The 20,226-nt window shown below is 34.2% G+C and overlaps 1 protein-coding gene across 1 annotated transcript in view; it reads left to right on the forward strand.

Moving 5' to 3' along the window:
- LOC105346886 (uncharacterized) overlaps nt 1-20,226 on the forward strand; it is a 51,647-nt gene that overhangs the window by 27,228 nt on the left and 4,193 nt on the right. Inside the window, exons 37-44 of the mRNA XM_066070792.1 lie at nt 375-486; nt 6,183-6,334; nt 7,066-7,353; nt 7,816-7,931; nt 8,581-8,792; nt 9,229-9,462; nt 9,909-10,103; nt 10,698-10,859. Coding sequence (XP_065926864.1) covers nt 375-486; nt 6,183-6,334; nt 7,066-7,353; nt 7,816-7,931; nt 8,581-8,792; nt 9,229-9,462; nt 9,909-10,103; nt 10,698-10,859 — 1,471 coding nt within the window. The remainder of the gene's footprint in view (nt 1-374; nt 487-6,182; nt 6,335-7,065; nt 7,354-7,815; nt 7,932-8,580; nt 8,793-9,228; nt 9,463-9,908; nt 10,104-10,697; nt 10,860-20,226) is intronic.

The raw sequence follows: 20,226 nt of genomic DNA on the forward strand, positions 1-20,226 counted from the left end.
ATCTTTTTGAAGTACAAATTATTTTTTTCACTGGCAAATACCATACTTAGAGTTATTTTAGTGATGACACACCTTAAAAATACAATGCACAGAATTTATGTCTTCTATTGAATGCTAGCTATGATAAACTTTTTAATTCATGAAAAATACATCCATGTAAAATAAAACTAAAATGGTTTCTCCATTTTACACACTTTGTGAGATGCAAAAAACCCAAATACATCTGTTTAATATGAAATCAAACTTGTCTGGAATTGATATTTTCCAGATGATTGCACATGTTCAGCCAAATATTAGTCATATTTTTTTTTTGCCAGTAATACTCTGTTCAACTCTTTTTCACCTTTTGGCTGAATTTTAACTTGGTCTTTCAGGCAGAGACAATTTTAACTAGTTACTCATTGTTGCACATGGGTAAGACAGAGGACCAGATTACCACCACCCAGGCTACAGACTTCCTGACCGCACTGGACAGTATCAAGATTGGTAGGTACTGCTCTCTCTTCTCCCTCCTACTCTCTCTCTCTCTCTCTCTCCATATTTTACAGAAAAATTTTTTTTTTTTTTTTATTTGCATTTTTCAAATTCAAACATACATAATTACTATTAAACTGATGTCAACTTCTTTTTTAAATATTTTAATCACTCTTTCATACCACTTTCATTCATACACTCATTCAAAAATCAAAAGTAAATGAACCTGAGGTTGTATATTAAATGGTTAATAAAAATAATAAATGAAATAATAATATTCGTAGCAAATTCCACCTCTGTAAAATATAGGTATACAATTATAAACAAAAGAGATCTTCCCACTGTGACCAACATTTTTCAAATTTCCTAAGTTGAAATTTTTGAACCGATGCATATTTCTCTATCTTGTATTTAAAACTCAAATAATATAATAGATCAACATAGTTTGGAATCTTATTCTGCTTCAAACATATATATATGAATTGTTTTGTATATAAAATTATGAAGTTCACAGGTTTATTGTCTACACTTAGAGAATTTTCTCCAAATAGTATATTGATAACATTGAATCCAACCCTCTTTGTTGTTTTTCTATATATAGACATACTAAGATCATTCCACAATGGTAAAACATTAGTACAACTAAAGAATACATGTTGTATTGTTTCTATTTCTTCTTTACAAAAAGTACAACAATCATTTGTAATGATCTTGATTTTTTTTAAATAATAGTTAACAGGAAGAATTCTGTGTAGAACTCTGTATTGCAGCCATTGAACAGATGTATCATTAGTTGTCATAAAACATATTTTGAAACAGTCTTGTATGCACAAATTTTGTTCAAGTGGTAATTCATTATTCCATCTTGATATTGCAGTTGGAACCGCTTCAGTATAGTTCAAAATTTTATAAATTGCCTTGGTACATTTTTCATTCAATAAAATCACTTCAAAATACATTGGTAAAAAAGGAGTACAATTTTTTTCAATATTTACTCTTTCAACAAACACTGATTTTAAAAACTTTGAAATAGCGCTAATAATACTGTTGTATTGCATGACATATATATCAGGCAAGTTAAACATATGTAAAAAATAATCGTATGTCAAAAAAGCTCCATTTGCAGATAAGAAATCTCCAACTAACTTTACACCATGTTGGTACAATACATTAATAAAGAAAGATTTATTGGCAACTGTAATACAAGAGTTGTGCCATATTGGAACATTGATAATATTTTTCTTAATATAACCAGGCTGTTTGTTTAACATGTTCACTACCTGGTGCCATGATTGAAAAACATCTTGCCAAAAAACATTATTTTGTTTAATCATCTTTCTTATAAAATCATCCCCAAACTCTAACATTTTCATAGTAACATTTTTGCCGTTAATTGCAAAAAAAATATCCATCCATGGTTTGTGTTTGAGAGTTAGCCTTTTAATCCATGAGCATTTGAGAGAAGAAACAAAATTATGGACATCCAGCATTTTTAAACCACCTTTTGTGTAATCTTGAGTAACTATCTTTCTTTTTACTTTATCACCTTTAGATTTCCATATAAAATTAAATATTGCTGTATTCAATGAGGATAAAAATGCTTTATCAGGTGTGGGTAGCGAAATAAATAGATGATTCAATTTCGGCAAAATTAAAGTCTTGGCCACGGTTACTCTACCAACAGGAGTTAGAACCCTTCTGTTCCATTGTTGAATCAGTGAAAGAATTTTTGGCAGTTGTATATTGTAATTTAATTCAGTAATTTTATCTAACTCTACACAGAATTCTATCCCTAACAGATTAAAAGTTGTACAACCCCAATTGAGTTTCCATCGGGTATGGTGAAAAACCTGATCTGAGAACTTTCTAGAGCCTATCCAAACCACCTTGGTTTTTGAGCTGTTGATTTTTAATCCCGAAAATTTTGAGAAAAACTCTAATGTATCTAGAGAATGAAAAAGAGACTCTGGTGAACCATCAAGTGTCAGTGTTGTATCATCTGCATATTGAGTTATCTTGTGTTCTTTACCATTAACTATGATACCCTTAATGTTTGTATTCTGTTTGATAAGTATGGCTAGGATCTCTGCACAGAGTAAAAATAAATATGGAGCAATCGGATCTCCTTGTCTGCAACCTCTCTGTATGTCAAATTGATCAGACAGATGTCCACATTGCAAAATAGCTGCTTTAAAGTTTGTATTTAAGATCTTAACCCAGCTAATTATATTTTTTCCAAACCCCCAAAAATGCAAAACTTTGTAAATAAACTCCCATGCAATAGAATCAAATGCCTTTTCAAAATCTATGAGAATAAGTAAGCCAGGAATTTTTAATGACTCTGTATATGCCATAAGGTCATATACAAACCTTGTGTTTTCACCTATGTATCTGCCTTTCATAAAACCAGACTGTGTTTCTGAAATAAGATAATCAAGGGTAGATTTTATTCTATAACTAATGCACCCTGAGATAAGTTTATACATGACATTTAGCAAGGTAATTGGGCGCCAATTTTTTAAAAATTGTCTTGGCTTATCACCCTTGGGTAAACAGGATATAATTCCGAGCCTTTGAGTAATGGGAAGCTCTTGTTTGCTAAATATACAATTTATAGCTGATACAATGTACAACTTTAGATCTCTCCAAAAAAATTTAAAGAACTCAACAGTGAATCCATCGCTTCCTGGGGATTTGTTATTTTTCATATTTTTTAAAACTAAGGAAATTTCTTTTTCTGTGATATTACCCTCAAGGGAATCTGAAGTCTTTCTATCGAGCCTCTGAAAATGTAGGGGATTTAATACATCTGTAAGATTTATATCAATGTGTTCAGAGTCTCTACAAGTATACAAACTTTTGTAAAAAATCTTTACCTGTTGTAAAATTTCAGACTGATCATAAATAGTATTGTTTTCATCCATCTCCACCTTCTTAATAGTTTTATTTATAAAATTTCGAGATTCCAGGCTGCAGAAATATTTAGTAGGTTTTTCCCCTTCTTCTACCCATTTGGCACGTGACCTTATAACATGTCCCTGTAATTTTTCTTTCCTAAGACCTTCTAGTTCCAATTTTTTTTCACTAACAAGATCAATATTAACATGAGGATTTGATTCCAATTTTTCTATATCTTCTAACAAGGACCTCTCTTGCTTGTCCCTTTGTTTTTTCTTAAAAGAAGAGTATGAAATGGTGACACCTCTAATTTCCATGAGCAGAACTTCCAGGAAATTCTGGTCCTCAATGGATTCCGAGGAAGTACCTTTATATTGGTTATGCACTTGTTGTATTGTGTCTTTGACTTTTTGAATGTAAGTTTTGTCAATTAATAAAGAATTGTTGAATTTCCACAGCCCTCTGCCTCGTTGAAATGTATTGAATTTTAACTCTAAAATGACCGATGAGTGATCTGACCTATAACCTGGTTTAATAACAAAATTTTCAACAATGTTGGATACATTTTCAGAAATGAGGATATAATCTAATCGCCCTTGCTTAAAAGGGGTTTTCTTTCTCCAAGTAAAAACCCTTTTACTTGGATTTAAAATTCTAAAATAATCTGAAAGTTGCAAATCAGACATAATTTCAAGAAGTTTGTCTCTAGCCTTAGGGTTACTGATGCCCTTGTAATTTTCAGTATCTATGCTGGGATTAAGAAACAGATTAAAGTCACCACAGAGAAAAATATACTCATTATCAAAATCTAACAAAACATCTCTAACCATATCATAAAAAGTGGGTGTGTCAGTATTTGGACCATATATATTAATAATTGTTACCTTGTTTTCTTCGATGACCATATCAAGAGCCAGAAGATTACCATCATTATCCCTACGAGTTTGATTGACCTTGAATTCAAAATTATTGTTAAACATAATGGCCACTCCTCTGGTGTTTGATTTGAAAGAATTAAAAAAGCATGTATAACCCCACTGTGTTTCAACAAATGGCTCAATATCTTCAGTAAAATGTGTGTCTTGGAGACATAAAATTGAGTAACCCTTTCCCTTGTAATAATTTAAAACATCTTTACGTTTAGAAGCAGTTGATAGACCTTGACAGTTCACTGTCGCTATTTTTAAAGTATCAGTCACGATAAATTAACAAAACAGTATATACACAACCTCTTACCTCATTGTAAACAAATCTGAAAAATCTGGCACACATTCTCACACCTCGCACACAAACCTCACACACATGTAAACATAAGCGAAGTCCGATCCCGATTTTGTCCACTGAACACATGTACACCGATCCCGATACTTATCGCGCACCTGCTACCGCCGCATCCTGCTGATCATTTAAGTGTCTCTTCAAGTCCTCAGTTTGTCACCTATTTGGTCCAACACATCGAATTTGTGTCTTTTACCCTTGGTATCCAAGGCGAAAACTTTTCCGTTGAAATACCAGGCCTGGTCGATTCTGTCGTCGTTGTTTAGGTCGCGTATTAGATGCCCGTTCATTGTTGTAAGGTGGTCGTGCATAAAAAAGTGTTTTTTTAGCTGAGCGTCCTGCCTCTTGCGGATGACCCTTATTTTAGTTTCGGAATTCCTAAACTTGGCGATGACAGGTCTCGGCCCATTCTGTGCCCCACCTCCGGGAATTCTGTGGATTTCCAATACATCGTGTGGGTCTAATTCAATGCCTACCGTTGATTTTAAGATCTGTATAAGGTCCTCCCTAAGTTTCTCCGTTTTGTTTTCTTTCCAGTTGGTGAACTTTATATTGTTTTTTTGTGAGTATTGTTGGTTGCTATTTGAGAGCTTTAGTGCAGCTTCAGCCGTAAATAAACACTTTTTCAACTTTTGAGACATTTCTCTAAACTCACTAGCTTGTTTGTGGAATTTTTCCTGCAAATTATTAAAGTCCAGACTAAACCCATCGGACATTTCTTTTGTCATAGTATTGAACTGTTTGGAATTTTCATCTAGTTTCTGCTCTAACTCGTTTGCAATTTCTTCTTTGATTTCTGCTTTAATTTCCTCTTTTATTTCGCCCCCCTATGGTGCCCCCGAAATGGTCGACACAGATGAGTTGACGGCAATTCAAGAAAGTCTCAATGAAATTAAAGGAACAATGGTTAAAAAATCAGACATAGAAGAAATCGTTTCGGCTATATTGTGTAAACTGAGGGAAGAGATAAAAACTGAAATTTTACAGAAAAATTAGTTTTTAAATCACATTTCTTATGTAAATTTTACCTTTTGCAACATACACAATTTCGAAAAAAAACAACAAACCATTTGTTTTCAAGGCAATGTTAGATAGGGTCAAAAGTTGCAGCCATATATAGTTTTATTAAAAAAGAGAATAGCTAAATTTTTCAATCTAAAGTAAAAGGAGGAAATCTTTAATTAAAATAGATATCCACATGCAACACAGAATTTTGAGTTTTTATGCCTAAGAAACTGAAGATGTTCTATTAATATGTTGTGGAAAACTTCTTTTCATCAGGTTTCCATTTTAAAATGGAAATAAGACCCTCTTGTCAATGCATACATTATCATTGAACTGCAAACATTTTTTTTTAGAAGAGCACATTAGATTTGTGGGTGGGAAACTCCACATCGTTTGATTCTTTTGGTGTGGAAAGGGAGAATTTTAATCAATACCACCAAACTTTAAAGGCTGCAGAAGCTGTTCAAAATTGTTGGAACTTGGCAATGTCAACTAAATCAGATGATTTCAATCTTTTGTTAATATAGGACTCTGTGCTGGCATAACTTATGCAGAGGATGCAATGGTAGTCGACAGTGCTATGACCACACTAAGAATTCAAAAGAAGAGGACGGATGACTTGGCAGGGGAGTTAGTACCGGTCACATGCCTCAACTGTACCGTCAACCAGACTGCTCTTGTAAGTGATGTACTTTAAGTCTTTTGTGGATAACAAGAAAGGATGGGGAAGGGAGTTGGTCTTTGTTTTGTTAAGGCCTAGACATGTGTGCATTTTAATATGATAAGGAGACCATGGAATTGAATGATTGCATTGTTAATTGGTCTTTGCATTGTTAAGGCCAAGCTATGTGTGCATTTTGATATGATAAGGAAACCATTCAATTGAATGATTGCATAGCTAACGGTTTTCCCTTTTCTAAAGTTTTCCATACTGTGGATTCATCAGGGTTCAATGTGGTTTCATCAATATTTGTTGGTTTTATGAAATGTAGCACTTGCCAACAAATTTACATTTTACTTGTATCTTTCGGAACTCAGCATAAGCATTAATATGCATATCAAACTATCAAAAGGAATTTTTTTTAACTGAATAAAATAACATGCCCACAAATCAGTAACCATTTTATAATAGACCTTTAAACGCTGGTCCTCCTGAAGGAACCAGCTTTCAGTACCAAACCCACACTTACGACTAAGTGCTCCATTACGCGTTTTATGGTTGATGCATTTCTTAATGATATTAATGAGAACCATTTCTCACCAACGCATTATGTCAATATATCATATAGAATTTTATGTGTTGATAGTACACTGGCAAGAAATGTTACTTGGCGAGAATTAGTCTTAGGCCAGCTAGTACATGCATGATATTAAGTGACTTTACAATAATGTCGATGTACATTCACACAGGTTCTGTACGGAGCAGAAGTCGCCGACAGGTATCACCACTGGAACTGTTCCACGGAACTACAGTGTTACGGAGCATGTTTCACTTCGGCGGAGATGTCTGTCGACATGGTGACGGCCACGTCGCCACACCGATTCTCCTTTGACATGATCAGGAGGAGTGACCTGATTGCCTTGCAGCTGGTCAACCCTTCGACTTATGACCTGATAACACCCGACACACTCACAACACCTGTAAAGATACAGGTTCCCGTCAGGGGGGAATACAATGACAGTGCTCACAGTCTACAGGTAAGTGTTGGGTAAAAAAACATGTTTCACCAGCCCCTTCTTTCAACCCTTTTTTGGGGGTGTCACCAAACCACCATGTTATTATCCCCCCCCCCCCCCAATTAATGACTCTACTGGCTCTTCTAGGGATGTGATTTTTTTCCTGAGGAAATGTAGATTTTTAAGAGATTTGAAAGTCAAAATGGTCATTCTTGAGATCAATGCAGACCCCAAACTGCTTTGATTTCCACCTGTTTTCTTCCTTTGCCAGTCACATCCCTGTCTATTTAATCAGAATGTTTATACTTAATATAAGCCATATCACTTGACACAACTACTTGATTCAAGGAACGTTTAACCATGGGACTTTGTTTTTCACAAACAGAATTTGAACAAATTGATATGGGGAGAAAAAACTCTGGTATGCATTATTTCATATCTAGTATTGAGTCTTTCTTATTAGTGGTATTTTTTTGCTTACAGTGCAACATTTGGACAGGGACAAACTGGACCATTGATGGATGTGCGAGTTCCATCCCAGAATTCCTCCCCGGTGGACTTCATATGAACTGTTCCTGTAATAAGTTGGGAATTATTGGGTTGGTAATAGTTTTAAAGTTTTGTAATCAAAAGTTGAATCTTGTAAATTAAAATTTTTTTGATAGAGTGAAAAAGACATTCTGGTAACATATATGTAACATACTGGTAACATATATGTAACTTACTGGTAACATATATGTAACTTACTGGTATTACTGAATGAGATTAACACTTCTGTATGATTTTTTTTAGTGAAAGTTAATTACTACACTTTTGCTACTGCATAGCTTTGGAAATGTTCTTAATGCTCATAAGATTAATTATATAAGCTGGAAACATGTTTTAGCACCTTTTGAGATGTAAATTAACCTTTTGTTTATTAATGATCATTAAAATACACACTTAAACATTACTCATCATTTTTTAGTTTGTCTCTAAATGCACTAAAATCAAAATGTAATTATAAAACAAGATTACCTTAAATTTTGAGAATGCTAATTTTTTTTGCATGTTTGGTCTCTATGAAAATTAAACATCACTGCATAACATTTAAAGTTTAGATACTATTTTATCAGTAGATCACTCACTCAAATTTATTAAACTTTATATACTATCAGTAGATCACTCACTCAGTCAATCAAACAGTTGATCTTCAATTATTAGTAATTGAAAGATTTTAACGGATAAAGGGAATCAATTTTTTTCCAGTGTGTTTGAAGGTCCTGTAACTATAGAAACAACAACAGCAATGGCAGATGCGACAACAGGAGGAGAGACAACAGTGACAACAGAAATGACAACAATGCCAGCAACAACCAACAACAATGCGTGGGATTTCTCTACCTTTACGGTAGCGAGAGTAATAAATGAGAGAGTGACAGAATTAGTATCGAACGCTGTCATAGTGTCTACCACAACAAGTAAGGCATCAGAGTTTTAAAAAAACATGTAAATGAATTCATGTCTGTGTTTTTGAACAGTAACTCTTTACGATACTTTGACAATACATGTATCTTTATGTTCACTAAATTCAGTGGTACATGTTAAAGTGTTACAGTTAAATTCGGTTACAGCGAAGTCCTAGGGACCAATGGATGGATTAAATTACTTAACTTACGTAATTCATTATACCCTTATAACGAATTTGTAATTACATGTATAAGTATTCCAATTTGCTATAAACATGTTTTCTTCCACCAGACCACAACGTTTGTTAATTGAGGGTTAAAATGAAAATACATTCTTTTGATACCTATAGTAATCGGAACGTAAATTGAAGAGTTTACAGGATGATGAAATCCGAGATATTTTGAATCAATAATATCATCGAAAGTTTTTTTTTAAAAAATTTTCCAGGCATGAGCACAGTTGACGATACCACAACACCGATTAATTCAGTTCACGTGCCGGCGTATGCCGGAAAAGTATACATTCTCTTCGCTCTCCACGACAACTTTGCCAGCATCGTGGCCGGCCAGGAGAACAGTTTCCGTCTACACATCATGCAGATTCTGACCTCCTACCTCAAAATCCCCGCCTCTAGAATAACGAACCTGCGCGTGGAGGAAGTGAAAAACGATGACGACGATGGTAATTAAATAAACAATAAAACTAATGCTGGTTGGCAGAATCCTTCTTTCGCAAGTCTGAAAAGTGTTTTACAGTGTTCAGAATTTTAGTTTGTACTACATTTATTCCTGCATGGGTTTAGATGTTAAGTTTTCATTGGTAATTGAATTCTCTCTATAGAGATACAATATAACTAGATTTTAATTATGGCTAAATTTTGTGGTACATGTAACATCTAAAACACAAAAACTCAAGATCATTTTAATCTTATAGTCATTAATCAGAACTCAAAAATTACATCTAATGATACGCTAGAATTAAATGTAAACAATCACTGTGTTTTTAGTACTTGCAACAGTTTCAGAGAGAACTGCAATATATTAAATCAGAGATAGCTACATTCTTTCTGCTAGAATGACTAATGTTTCTATTGTAATCAATATATAGGGATTTCCTCTGTGTTTCAGCTGGAAGCATAACCATCAAGTTTGAGGTGTTCTCCAGAGCTCTGGACTCGGAGCCCACCATGGGAGAGATCATCTTCCAGCTGAGGGAAGCCATCACCACGGGGTCACTGGTGGTGACCTCCACCACTGGACAACGATTGGTCGTTGATACCAACTCATTTGCATGGTCAACATCTGAACTTCAAACCGAAATTGGTTTGTTTTATTAATGTGAAATTAATTCTGGTAATGTGGTTGTTAAGTGTGATACTAGATAAATTATGTGAACAACGGCCGATTCAAACTCTACCGATTTCATTGGTGCGGTGAAGTGCTAAAAATGCACAAATATTCAAAGAAAGAAACCTCAAGTGTAACCTCAACCTCAAGTGTACCCCCCAAGTTGATTTCTGGTATTAAAAAAAAAATACATATACTGAATACAGGGTTATTTTTGCCCTGTGTTTCTTTTCACCCTTCAATACTTGCAAACAGTTTTGCCTTGTATTGATTTGCCCAGAAACAGATATATGTTAAAGAAAGATATTTTGAGACATTTAAATTTGCTGAGTCTTAAATTCACTCGCTGACAACAAGGGCGAAATGGGCAAAAATGAAACGGGGATGAATACTTCCCTGTATACAGTATATATCTGACTGTTAGATCAAGTAAATGTTTCTTCATTGCATATTGTAGGCAAAGGGACAAACTACTTTTCGTTTATCGTCTGACAGTGTATTTTAATCAGATTGATTAATTCACACATATTTGACTGTTTGAATAAGTTTCTTCTCCATCATGTTTTTTAGGCAACGGAGCTAACTACACCATGTTCATTGTGTCAGGGGCGGTAGGTGCCTTCGTCCTGATCATCATCATGACAGGAATATTTATCTATCTGATCAAAACCAAGGCCAACAAGGCTCAGCAGGTCACTCAGTCCCCCACCCCTTATGGACCCAACATGCAAGGTAATCACAAACCACAGTCCCTGTAGACCCATCATGCAAGGTAATAAACTGTATGAATTTGTAGGTCCTCCATCACCTTTAATCCAGAATGCAAGGTAACTCACTGAGTGTGCAACTTTGTAGGTCCCTCACCTGCTCAATTAGAACATTCAAGGTAACACCCTGTATAGTATGTATAGTATATTGGTTTGTAGGTCCCCCACCCCCTTTGACCCAACATCCAAGGTACTGTGGAATCATTTAATTTCGTGGAGGCCAATTTTAGTGAATTGTCAGTATTTTACTTATTTGTGAGGATGTAATTTCGTGGATGCGTTAGTTTCAGTAGGAAAACTTAATCTATTATCATTAGTTTTCGTCGAGGATGTAAACTCGTTGGCGAGGGCTAACCACGAATTCCACGAAAATTGAGCCACCACTACTTCTAATGATTCCACAATAACTCACAATGCAGGTTTGTAGGTCCCCCACTTCCTCAACTGAACATGCAATGCAACGCCATACTGTATTAGTTTGTAGGTCACCCAACAGTTTCAGCATGTCAACACAATAAATTGTGTTAGTTTTTAGATACCCCTACCTTTATGGACCTAATATGCAAGGTTTTTAGCTCACCTGAGCTGAAAGCTCAAGTGAGCTATTCTGATCACTTTTTGTCCGTCGTCCGTCCGTCCGTCCGTCCGTCCGTGTTTACGAGAGTGCATGTATTGGGTTCTTTTTATACTTAATTGGTACTAATTGGGTACTTTTTTCTTATTGGGTATACCCAAGAGGAAGTGTCGCTTAATCTACTTAAAATGCCTTAATTGGGTACATGAAAGTTAGTACCCAACAAAACTTGGACACTGCGACTTGTCCAATAAAGTGTCTGAAAAAGTTGCTTCTATGGACGCACCATGTATTCACTTCTATATCATACTTTCGGAACACTAAATTTTGCTAAGCTGCGGTCATAGTAACTCCCGAGAGTTCCGAAAAGCAACCTCCGTTAATCTTGTTCTTTCAAGCGTTTGATGTCACACACAACAACAATGGCGTCTGCAAGGCATAGTGAGCACGAGGTCAAGATCCAAAAAGTAAGTTTCTTGATTTATTCACACTTTAAAAATAAGTCTTGCTTTGATACATTTTGTCAAACATAAGGATATTTTACTTTATTAATCAATTTTGAACTACATTCGGATAATTATAGTAATAAAAGGACTTATGTGTATTTCGAATTTCCTCTGTCTTGATCGTCTTAACATACATTGAATAGCGGATGCCCTTTTTATTGAAAGTAAATTCAATTCAAAACCACCATTGTCCTAGCCTCTGTTTTTTGCAAAGTTAAACCCGAACTTGCTGGACTTCACGCACGAGTGACCTGAGACAATAGACAATACAGTTAAACACTATAGAGAGGCCCAAGCTGAGGGGGTATACACAGCCTAATTACTGATGCAATAATTTGATAAATAACAACTGTATTATCTCTTTGAAATTAGTAGGCTAATTGTACAAGTTAGATTAACACTGAGACATCGTAGGGTTATCTAAAAAATAGAATTAACACAAAAGAATATATTTTATGGAGATAATTTGAAATTTCAACACCGAGGCATCTAAAACCATGATTTGACTAAAGAAACATTTTAATAAAAAACTAGATGTGAAGTTTTCCTATTCTTTTCTAAGCTTTTAAGCTATCGTCAGATTAACCAGAATTTTCTCTGTTTCCCAAAAAACGTAACTACACTTCTTGAAGAATGCAGAAACTTAATTCATAATAAAAGATTGCAATATTGTTTTGCAGATTTTAATGCCACTTGATTTTTAAAAAGCCTAAAATAACAATTTCAATATCCAAATTTCTGTGGTAAAAAGGGTTTAATAATTTTGCCATCAGTTGTCTACTTATTTTCTTTTGATTGAAAAGTGGACAGGCATAGTCTACACTCATGCTATGCCTGTCTACTTCTCAAAAGAGAATATTGTCTACATTATACATGTCCTATGATTCATTACTGGATACAGATGTGTTCAAGTTTACATATAGCCTAAATGAAATAAAGAATTTTTAATGCATTATACTTTAGAACTAGTCAGACTGTTCTAAGGGATGAAAATAAATGTAAATCAATTTAATAAGAGAGAAAAAAAATGAAAAAAAAATATTGAATAACACTTAATATGTGAATGCAAAAGCAAATCATTTTTTGTACAATAATATTGTTTCATTACAGATCTTGAGGTCACATTTGATTACGATGCAAAATTTTCCTTAAAATACGCTTGTTTCCAAGGATTAATGATTTATAATATTACCGCAAAAAAAGGTGCCTCTTTCAAGGTGTTATAATATTTACCGCAGAGAAAAGTGCCCTTTTCACCATTATTTAACATGCCCTTTTCAAATCCTAGATTTAACACTATACCAGGCTATATATTAAAAACTATATTATTTATGAAAGTGAGAAATCGTAAATGTGGATTATAAATTTTTATACTATGCTAACATCTTGTATATTTTTGACGATGAATACATTGTTGGGTAGAATAATATTAATAAATCGCTTGTCCAATTTTTTTGTTGGATATCGTGAATCAGTAAGTCCATTATAAGTATAAATATAGAGATATATTTGCATTTTTATTATGCACAGGTGGATCAACTACCAAGAGAACAAAAGATGTGCTAATTTTAAGGTAAGAGCATATAATGATACGTGCCACATTAAATATTTTACTTTCTGTAGTAAATTGAAGGTAAAGAACATGGCGGTAGCGTGTTGTGAGGACCAAGCTGCTATGATTGTTGGTATCTTACACTTGTAAATTCATGTGTATTTGTGTGTTTGCATTTTAAACTCTAGATTAAATGGCCATAAAGAAACAAGAAGTTTGGTTTCTATGGTTAGAACACTGACAGGTGTACATCAAATAAATAGTGAATGTAACCTTGGCTTGAATTTAAGCAGAAGCATGACACAATGATCAAGCCTTATGAAATTTTTTTTAATCGATTTCCTTGTATTTCAGGAGATGCTGTAGCTCTTCTCCTGGATGGGGGTGTTTGGTGGCCAGGAGCATGTTCCTTGACGGAAAAAAGTAAGTGTATGTAATATTTTTTGTGCTTTTTTTCTTTTCTTAGAAACATCTTAATGCATGTTATCTTCAAGTGAAAAGCACATTAATTTGCTATTTCAAAAATTTTGAGAAATGGATTCCTGTATTTAATTTTCTCAATATTTCAGTGTGAATGCAGACAAAGGATAAAAATTGTAATGAACATTTTTTTACTGCTTCCTTGTTTACACCATCATAATTATATTCCTTTGATGAACAGTTAGATGTAAACCGTTTGTTGTAAAGGTGTTTGAAAATTTGGTTTCTGGAATTTGATAAATTGGGAAAAAAGCACTTTTCAGTTGCAATTAATTGAATAAAACTTTCTTGTAGTGATAGAAGAAGAAGACATACAGGAAGATGAATAAGAGGATACATCACTTCGAGGAAAGAAAACCTCCTAATCTAGTAAATATTTTTTTTCTTCATATCATACCACATGACTGATTTGAGTTAATCTATTATTTCAATTAACTTTTCTAATTTCAAACTCCATCCAAGCAGGATATTATCAGTCAAACTTTGTGTGCAAAGTAATTAATTGTAAATGAGGCCAAGTGTGTGTTTCAGTCCTTGTTAAGATATGATTTGAGTTATTTTATTTTCTATCTTTATTTAATTAACATATTTTATGTGACGTACAAATTTGTTTCATTGCAGCATGAATGAAATGGACGGAGGCTGAACTGGAGGAGGTTAAGGAATATTTCAGAGAATGTCTGATCTCGAACACCACTCCAGGAAGAATAACTTGCAATATGTGGATAGAGGAAAGCAGAGCTAATATAATAAGCTATGGGAAACTCTAAAGAAGAAAGTGTGGAGTCTGCCCCCCCCCCCCCAAAAAAAAAAAAAAATAAAAAATAAAACCACCTTGACAGTTTTTGGATCTAAAACCTACAGCAAAACTTAATAATGTAAGGATGTTTGTTTTCATCTTCCTCCTTGCTCTTATTACAGTGAATTTTTATTTTTTTAGTTTTGAGACAATTTTTTTTCATTTTCATCACTGTTTACCATACTTTTCACTGAAATTGAATCAATTGTAATTTCTTTTATTGTGAGAAAGACATGCATTGTATCTTTTTAGAAAGGATGTAATCAGTTTGAGAATGTTATCATTCAAAAGTACATTTTCATTTTATTGGACATTTGATGAGAATTTTGTTTGATCAAGTCAAATTATTGCAAGATTGCAATTTATTTAGCAGTATGGTAGTATAAAATTATTTGTAGTATTTTCATGGATTTTCTTCATTTGATGAGAACTTCTTTTATTAAAGGACTGATTGCCAATTTTTGTAACTAAGGACTTGATTTATTTAAGACACCGTTTGCCCTTTGTCATAAATATATCTTTGTATCAAAGCCTAGATTATTATCTTTCTGTGTTTTGAAGATAAAAACAAAAGAAAGTTGACACCTCTTAGTTTGGTAATTACATATACTTTGTGGTAGATGAATTGAAGGTTTGTGGACAAAATATTTTCATTATATTGCTTGAATTTTCTTGAACTGTGGCCATGTTGCAATTATTTAAGATCCATGCTTAGAAAAATTGTTAATTGCTAAATTGTCATTTGCATAACAGCCAGGTAGTTGCAAAATGATGGTACATGTACCTTGACCTATCATAAATTGATATTTGTAAAGGTTTCTAGACCAGATATGTAGTGTTCAAAAAATATTTGAACTATTTATTTAATGCTTATAATGCTTATGAATGCCAATTTTTTTTTGAAAAATAAAAACGAAATGTTAAAATCTCGTGAGATTTGCTTCTTGTGATTCAATGTGGTTATAAATTCCTCGTATTTAATTAGGAATCTTCAGTACAAAACAAGGGCTATATAAATGCCCTCTACTGATTGGGTTGTATTCTAATGCAGGAGAACAGATATTGAAGAAAAATGCCGACAGATGTTCCAAATATCTGTTAAGTTATATATCAGTTAAGGAAGATAGGTAACAAAGAGGATTTGGAGAGCCAGGTGTCCAGATCTTGTTGGGTTGTATTTCAATTAGAGAAAAATAGGTTACCTAGAGGATTTGGACCGTGTCCAATTCTTGTTGAGTTGTATTATAGTTAAGGAAGGAAGGTAACCAAGAGGATTTGGACAGGTGTCCAACTTTTAGTGGGTTATATTCCAGTAAAGGAAGAAAGGTAACCAAGAGGATTTGGACAAGTGTCCAACTTTTATTGGGTTGTATTCTAGTATTAAAGGAAGAAAGGTAACCAAGAGGATTTGGACAAGTGTCCGACTTTTGTTGGGTTATATTCCAGTAAAGGAAGAAAGGTAACCAAGAAGATTTGGACAAGTGTCCAACTTTTATTGGGTTGTATTCTAGTAAAGGAAGAAAGGTAACCAAGAAGATTTGGACAAGTGTCCAACTTTTATTGGGTTGTATTCTAGTAAAGGAAGAAAGGTAACCAAGAAGATTTGGACAGGTGTCCGACTTTTGTTGGGTTATATTCCAGTAAAGGAAGAAAGGTAACCAAGAAGATTTAGACAGGTGTCCAACTTTTATTTGGTTGTATTCCAGTAAAGGAAGAAAAAGTAACCAAGAGGATTTGGACAAGTGTCCGACTTTTTTTGGGTTGTATTCCAGTAAAGGAAGAAAAAGTAACCAAGAGGATTTGGACAGGTTTCTTATTTCTATTGGTTTGTATTCCATTGAAGGAAGACAGGTAACCAAGAGGATTTGGACAGGTGTCCGATTTTCATTGGGTCGTATTCCAGTTAAGAAAGAAAGATAGCCAGGAGGATTTGGACAGGTGTCCAATATTTATTAGGTTGCATTCCATTTAAGGAAAATAAGTAATCAAGAAGAGTTGGACAGGTTTCTAATTCTTGTTGGGTTGTATTTACATTGATAGGATACAGGTAACCAAGAGAAGCTGGACAGGAGTAGAATACCTGTTGGCTACTTGTTTGTATCAAATATGAATGGGACTTTATCATAAGACTTGCTTAGTTTTCTTGTAATGAATAACATGCTTTTCAGTAGGAAGCACTTTAAGGTAAATTGTAGAAGGAAATAATATTTTTTTATCTTAGCAAAACAACTTCACAAAAAAATAGTTTGCCTCACACAAAACATTTGCAGTTTTGTCACAATATACCTACAAACAATAAAACAAGCATTAATTTGGAATGAATAAAGAAAAATAAAAAATAAATTCAATAAATGTGGACACTTAAATATATTTACCCAATTAGATTAAAACAGTTACAACCCAAAAACTACACTCTCGTATGTACGCCTTTTTCATATCCAATAAGCAATATCCAACAGAACTTGGACTTGACGAACCCAATAAATAGCCTAATGTGTGTCTGTCCGTCCGTCTGTCCGTCTGTCTGTCCGTCTGTAAACTTTTTACATTTTGAACTTCTTCTCTAAAACCGCTTATCCAATTTCAACCAAATTTGGCACAAAGCATCCTTATGGGAGGGCGAATATAAATTGCAGAAATAAAAGTCCGATCTGTATTCAAAGCGGAGAAAACCTTGAAACTGTAGAAAAAGGGGGGTGCATTTTAAAAAATCTTCTTCTCAAGAACTACTGATTCCAATTCAACGTAGTTTAGCATAAATTATCCTTATGGGAAGGAAAATATAAATTGCAAAAATTAAGGTCTAATTCTGTTTCAAATATGAGTTATCACGAAAATAATAATAAAGGAAAGGCGTGTTTCAATCAGTTAAATAGCTTCGGATTCGGCATCCGGTAAAATGGGTAGACAAGACTTGGCCTGGGCAAAACAAAAGATTGGCAGTTATTAATCTGCCAATCTCATTAAAATTTCAGGATATTTGATGGACCAGTATATTTATATTTGCTGTAAATATTGCTGCAAAATAATGCGTATTTGGAATTGACGATTGCCGATCTGCCCCGGCTTTTATTTTGCCACGGCCCGGGTTTGCGTACCCATTTTACCAAGACTCGTATTCCATACATCTAAAACGAGGTTCTTTGTTTAAAGCAGCCATGACATTATACGAAAAAGGGTCGATCTGACTATGATGAATTTGCTTGTTGTGCAACAGTTCGCGAATGAAGGGAAATTTTTGAAACATGCAAAATATATTGGTGCCGATTTTGTGAAGTAAATTGAGGCTAAATATTTCAATGCGTTGACAGTTTTCACACATGACGTTGGTGTTAGGTTGTTCTGATTTTCGTTTCGTTTTCATTATTTACGCTTTGTAACCTGGGAACTATCGTCTGTATTTCGTGATTTTTAGCTCACCGAGACGAAGTCAAGGAGAGCTTATGCTATACCCTCGGCGTCGGCGTCGGCGGTGGCGTCGGCGTCGGCGTCCGGACCTGGTTAAAGTTTTTGTTGCAGGTCCTGTATCTAAGCTATTACTTGTCCTATCTTCACCAAACTTGCATGGATGATGCATCTTGACCTACTAATGGACTTGAAAGACTTGGATGCTGAATCTGGGTCCTAAATTTCAGATGCTGGAGGAGGTTAAGTTTGTTGGACCAGGTTAAAGTTTTTGTTGCAGGTGCCCTTTGATAGCAATATCTTAGTTACTGCTGGTCCGTACTTCACCAAACTTGCATGGATGGTGTGTCTTATGATACTGATGCACCAGACAGGCTTGAGTGCTGAATCTGAGCTATAGGTTTCGGATGCTGGAGGAGGTTAAGGTTTTTGGAGCAGGTTAAAGTTTTTGTTGCAGGTGCCCATTGATAGCAATATCTAAGTTACTACTGGTCCTAACTTCATCAAACTTGTATGGATGAAGCGTCTTATGATACTGATGCACCTGACAAGCTTGAATGCTGAATCTGAGCAATTGGTTTCGGATGCTGGAAGAGGTTAAGGTTTTTAGAGCTGGTTAAAGTTTTTATTGCAGGTGCCCTCTGATGATTATATCTTAGTTACTACTGGTCCTAACTTCACCAAACTTGTATGGATGGTGCGTCTTATGATACTGATGCACCTGACAAGCTTGAATGCTGAATATGAGCCATAGGTTTCGGATGCTGGAGGAGGTTAAGGTTTTAAGAGCTGGTTAAATAAAGTTTTTGAAACAGGTGTCTTCTAATGATGATATCTTAGTTATTACTTGTCCTTACTTCACCAGACTTCCATGGATGGTGTGTCTTATGATACTGATGCACCTGACAGGCTTGAATGCTGAGTCTGAGCCATAGGTTTTGGATGCTGGATAAAGTTAAGTTTTTTGGAACAGGTCACATGTTTAATAGATGATAGTACTATTTCAAACTTGTATAGTTGATTTAACTGTAATATGAATGAATCGCAGAGGTAGCTTCAGATGCAGAGCTTGATCTCCATTATCAAGGATGCTAAAAAATAAATCTTAGTTTTTACAGGTCCTAACTTCACCAAACTTGAATGGATGGTGTGTCTTATGATACAGATGCACCTGACAGGCATGGATGCTGAATCTGAGCCATAGGTTGCGGATGCTGGAGGAAGTTAAGGTTTTAATTGCTAGTGCCCTCTGATAATGATATCTTAGTTATTACTGGTCCAAACTTCACCAAACTTGCATGGATGATGCGTCTTATGATACCAATGCACCTGATGGGCTTGAATGCTGAATCTGAGCCATAGGTTTCGGATGCTGGATGAGGTTTAGTTTTTTGGAACAGGTGACATGTTTTATAGATGATAGCTTGCATAGTTGATTTAACTTTATTATAAATTAAACGCAGAGGTTGCTTCAGATGCAGAGCCTGATCTCCATTATCAAGGATGCTAAAGAAATCTCCTACCTCACTCAAACCAGCTCGATAGATAGATGTGTTAATGATAAATGATATAACATGATTCCTATGATATAGTATTGTATAATATGAAACAATATTGTTTGATATGATACAATATGATATCATATGTTATATTATAAAAGTTATACGATACGATATGATATTGTATCTTTTTTTTTATATTTTATGATATGATATTGTATCATGATATTGTTATGTATAGTATTGTATATTATGATACAATATAGTATAATATTATATTGTATTTTTAATTTATTATTTTATCACATGATACAATGACATAAGATATTGCAAAATATTATATTGTATCCTATGATACAATATTGTATATTCTTACTATATAATATTGTATCATACAATATTGTATAATATGATATTGGTTTCAGTAATATAGAATTATATCACCTGAAATTGTATTATATGATATTGTAATATTATATAATATTGTATCATACAATATTGTATGATATGATATTGG

This window comes from Magallana gigas, chromosome 9, assembly GCF_963853765.1.
Source record: "Magallana gigas chromosome 9, xbMagGiga1.1, whole genome shotgun sequence".
NCBI classification, from domain to species: Eukaryota; Metazoa; Mollusca; class Bivalvia; order Ostreida; family Ostreidae; genus Magallana; species Magallana gigas.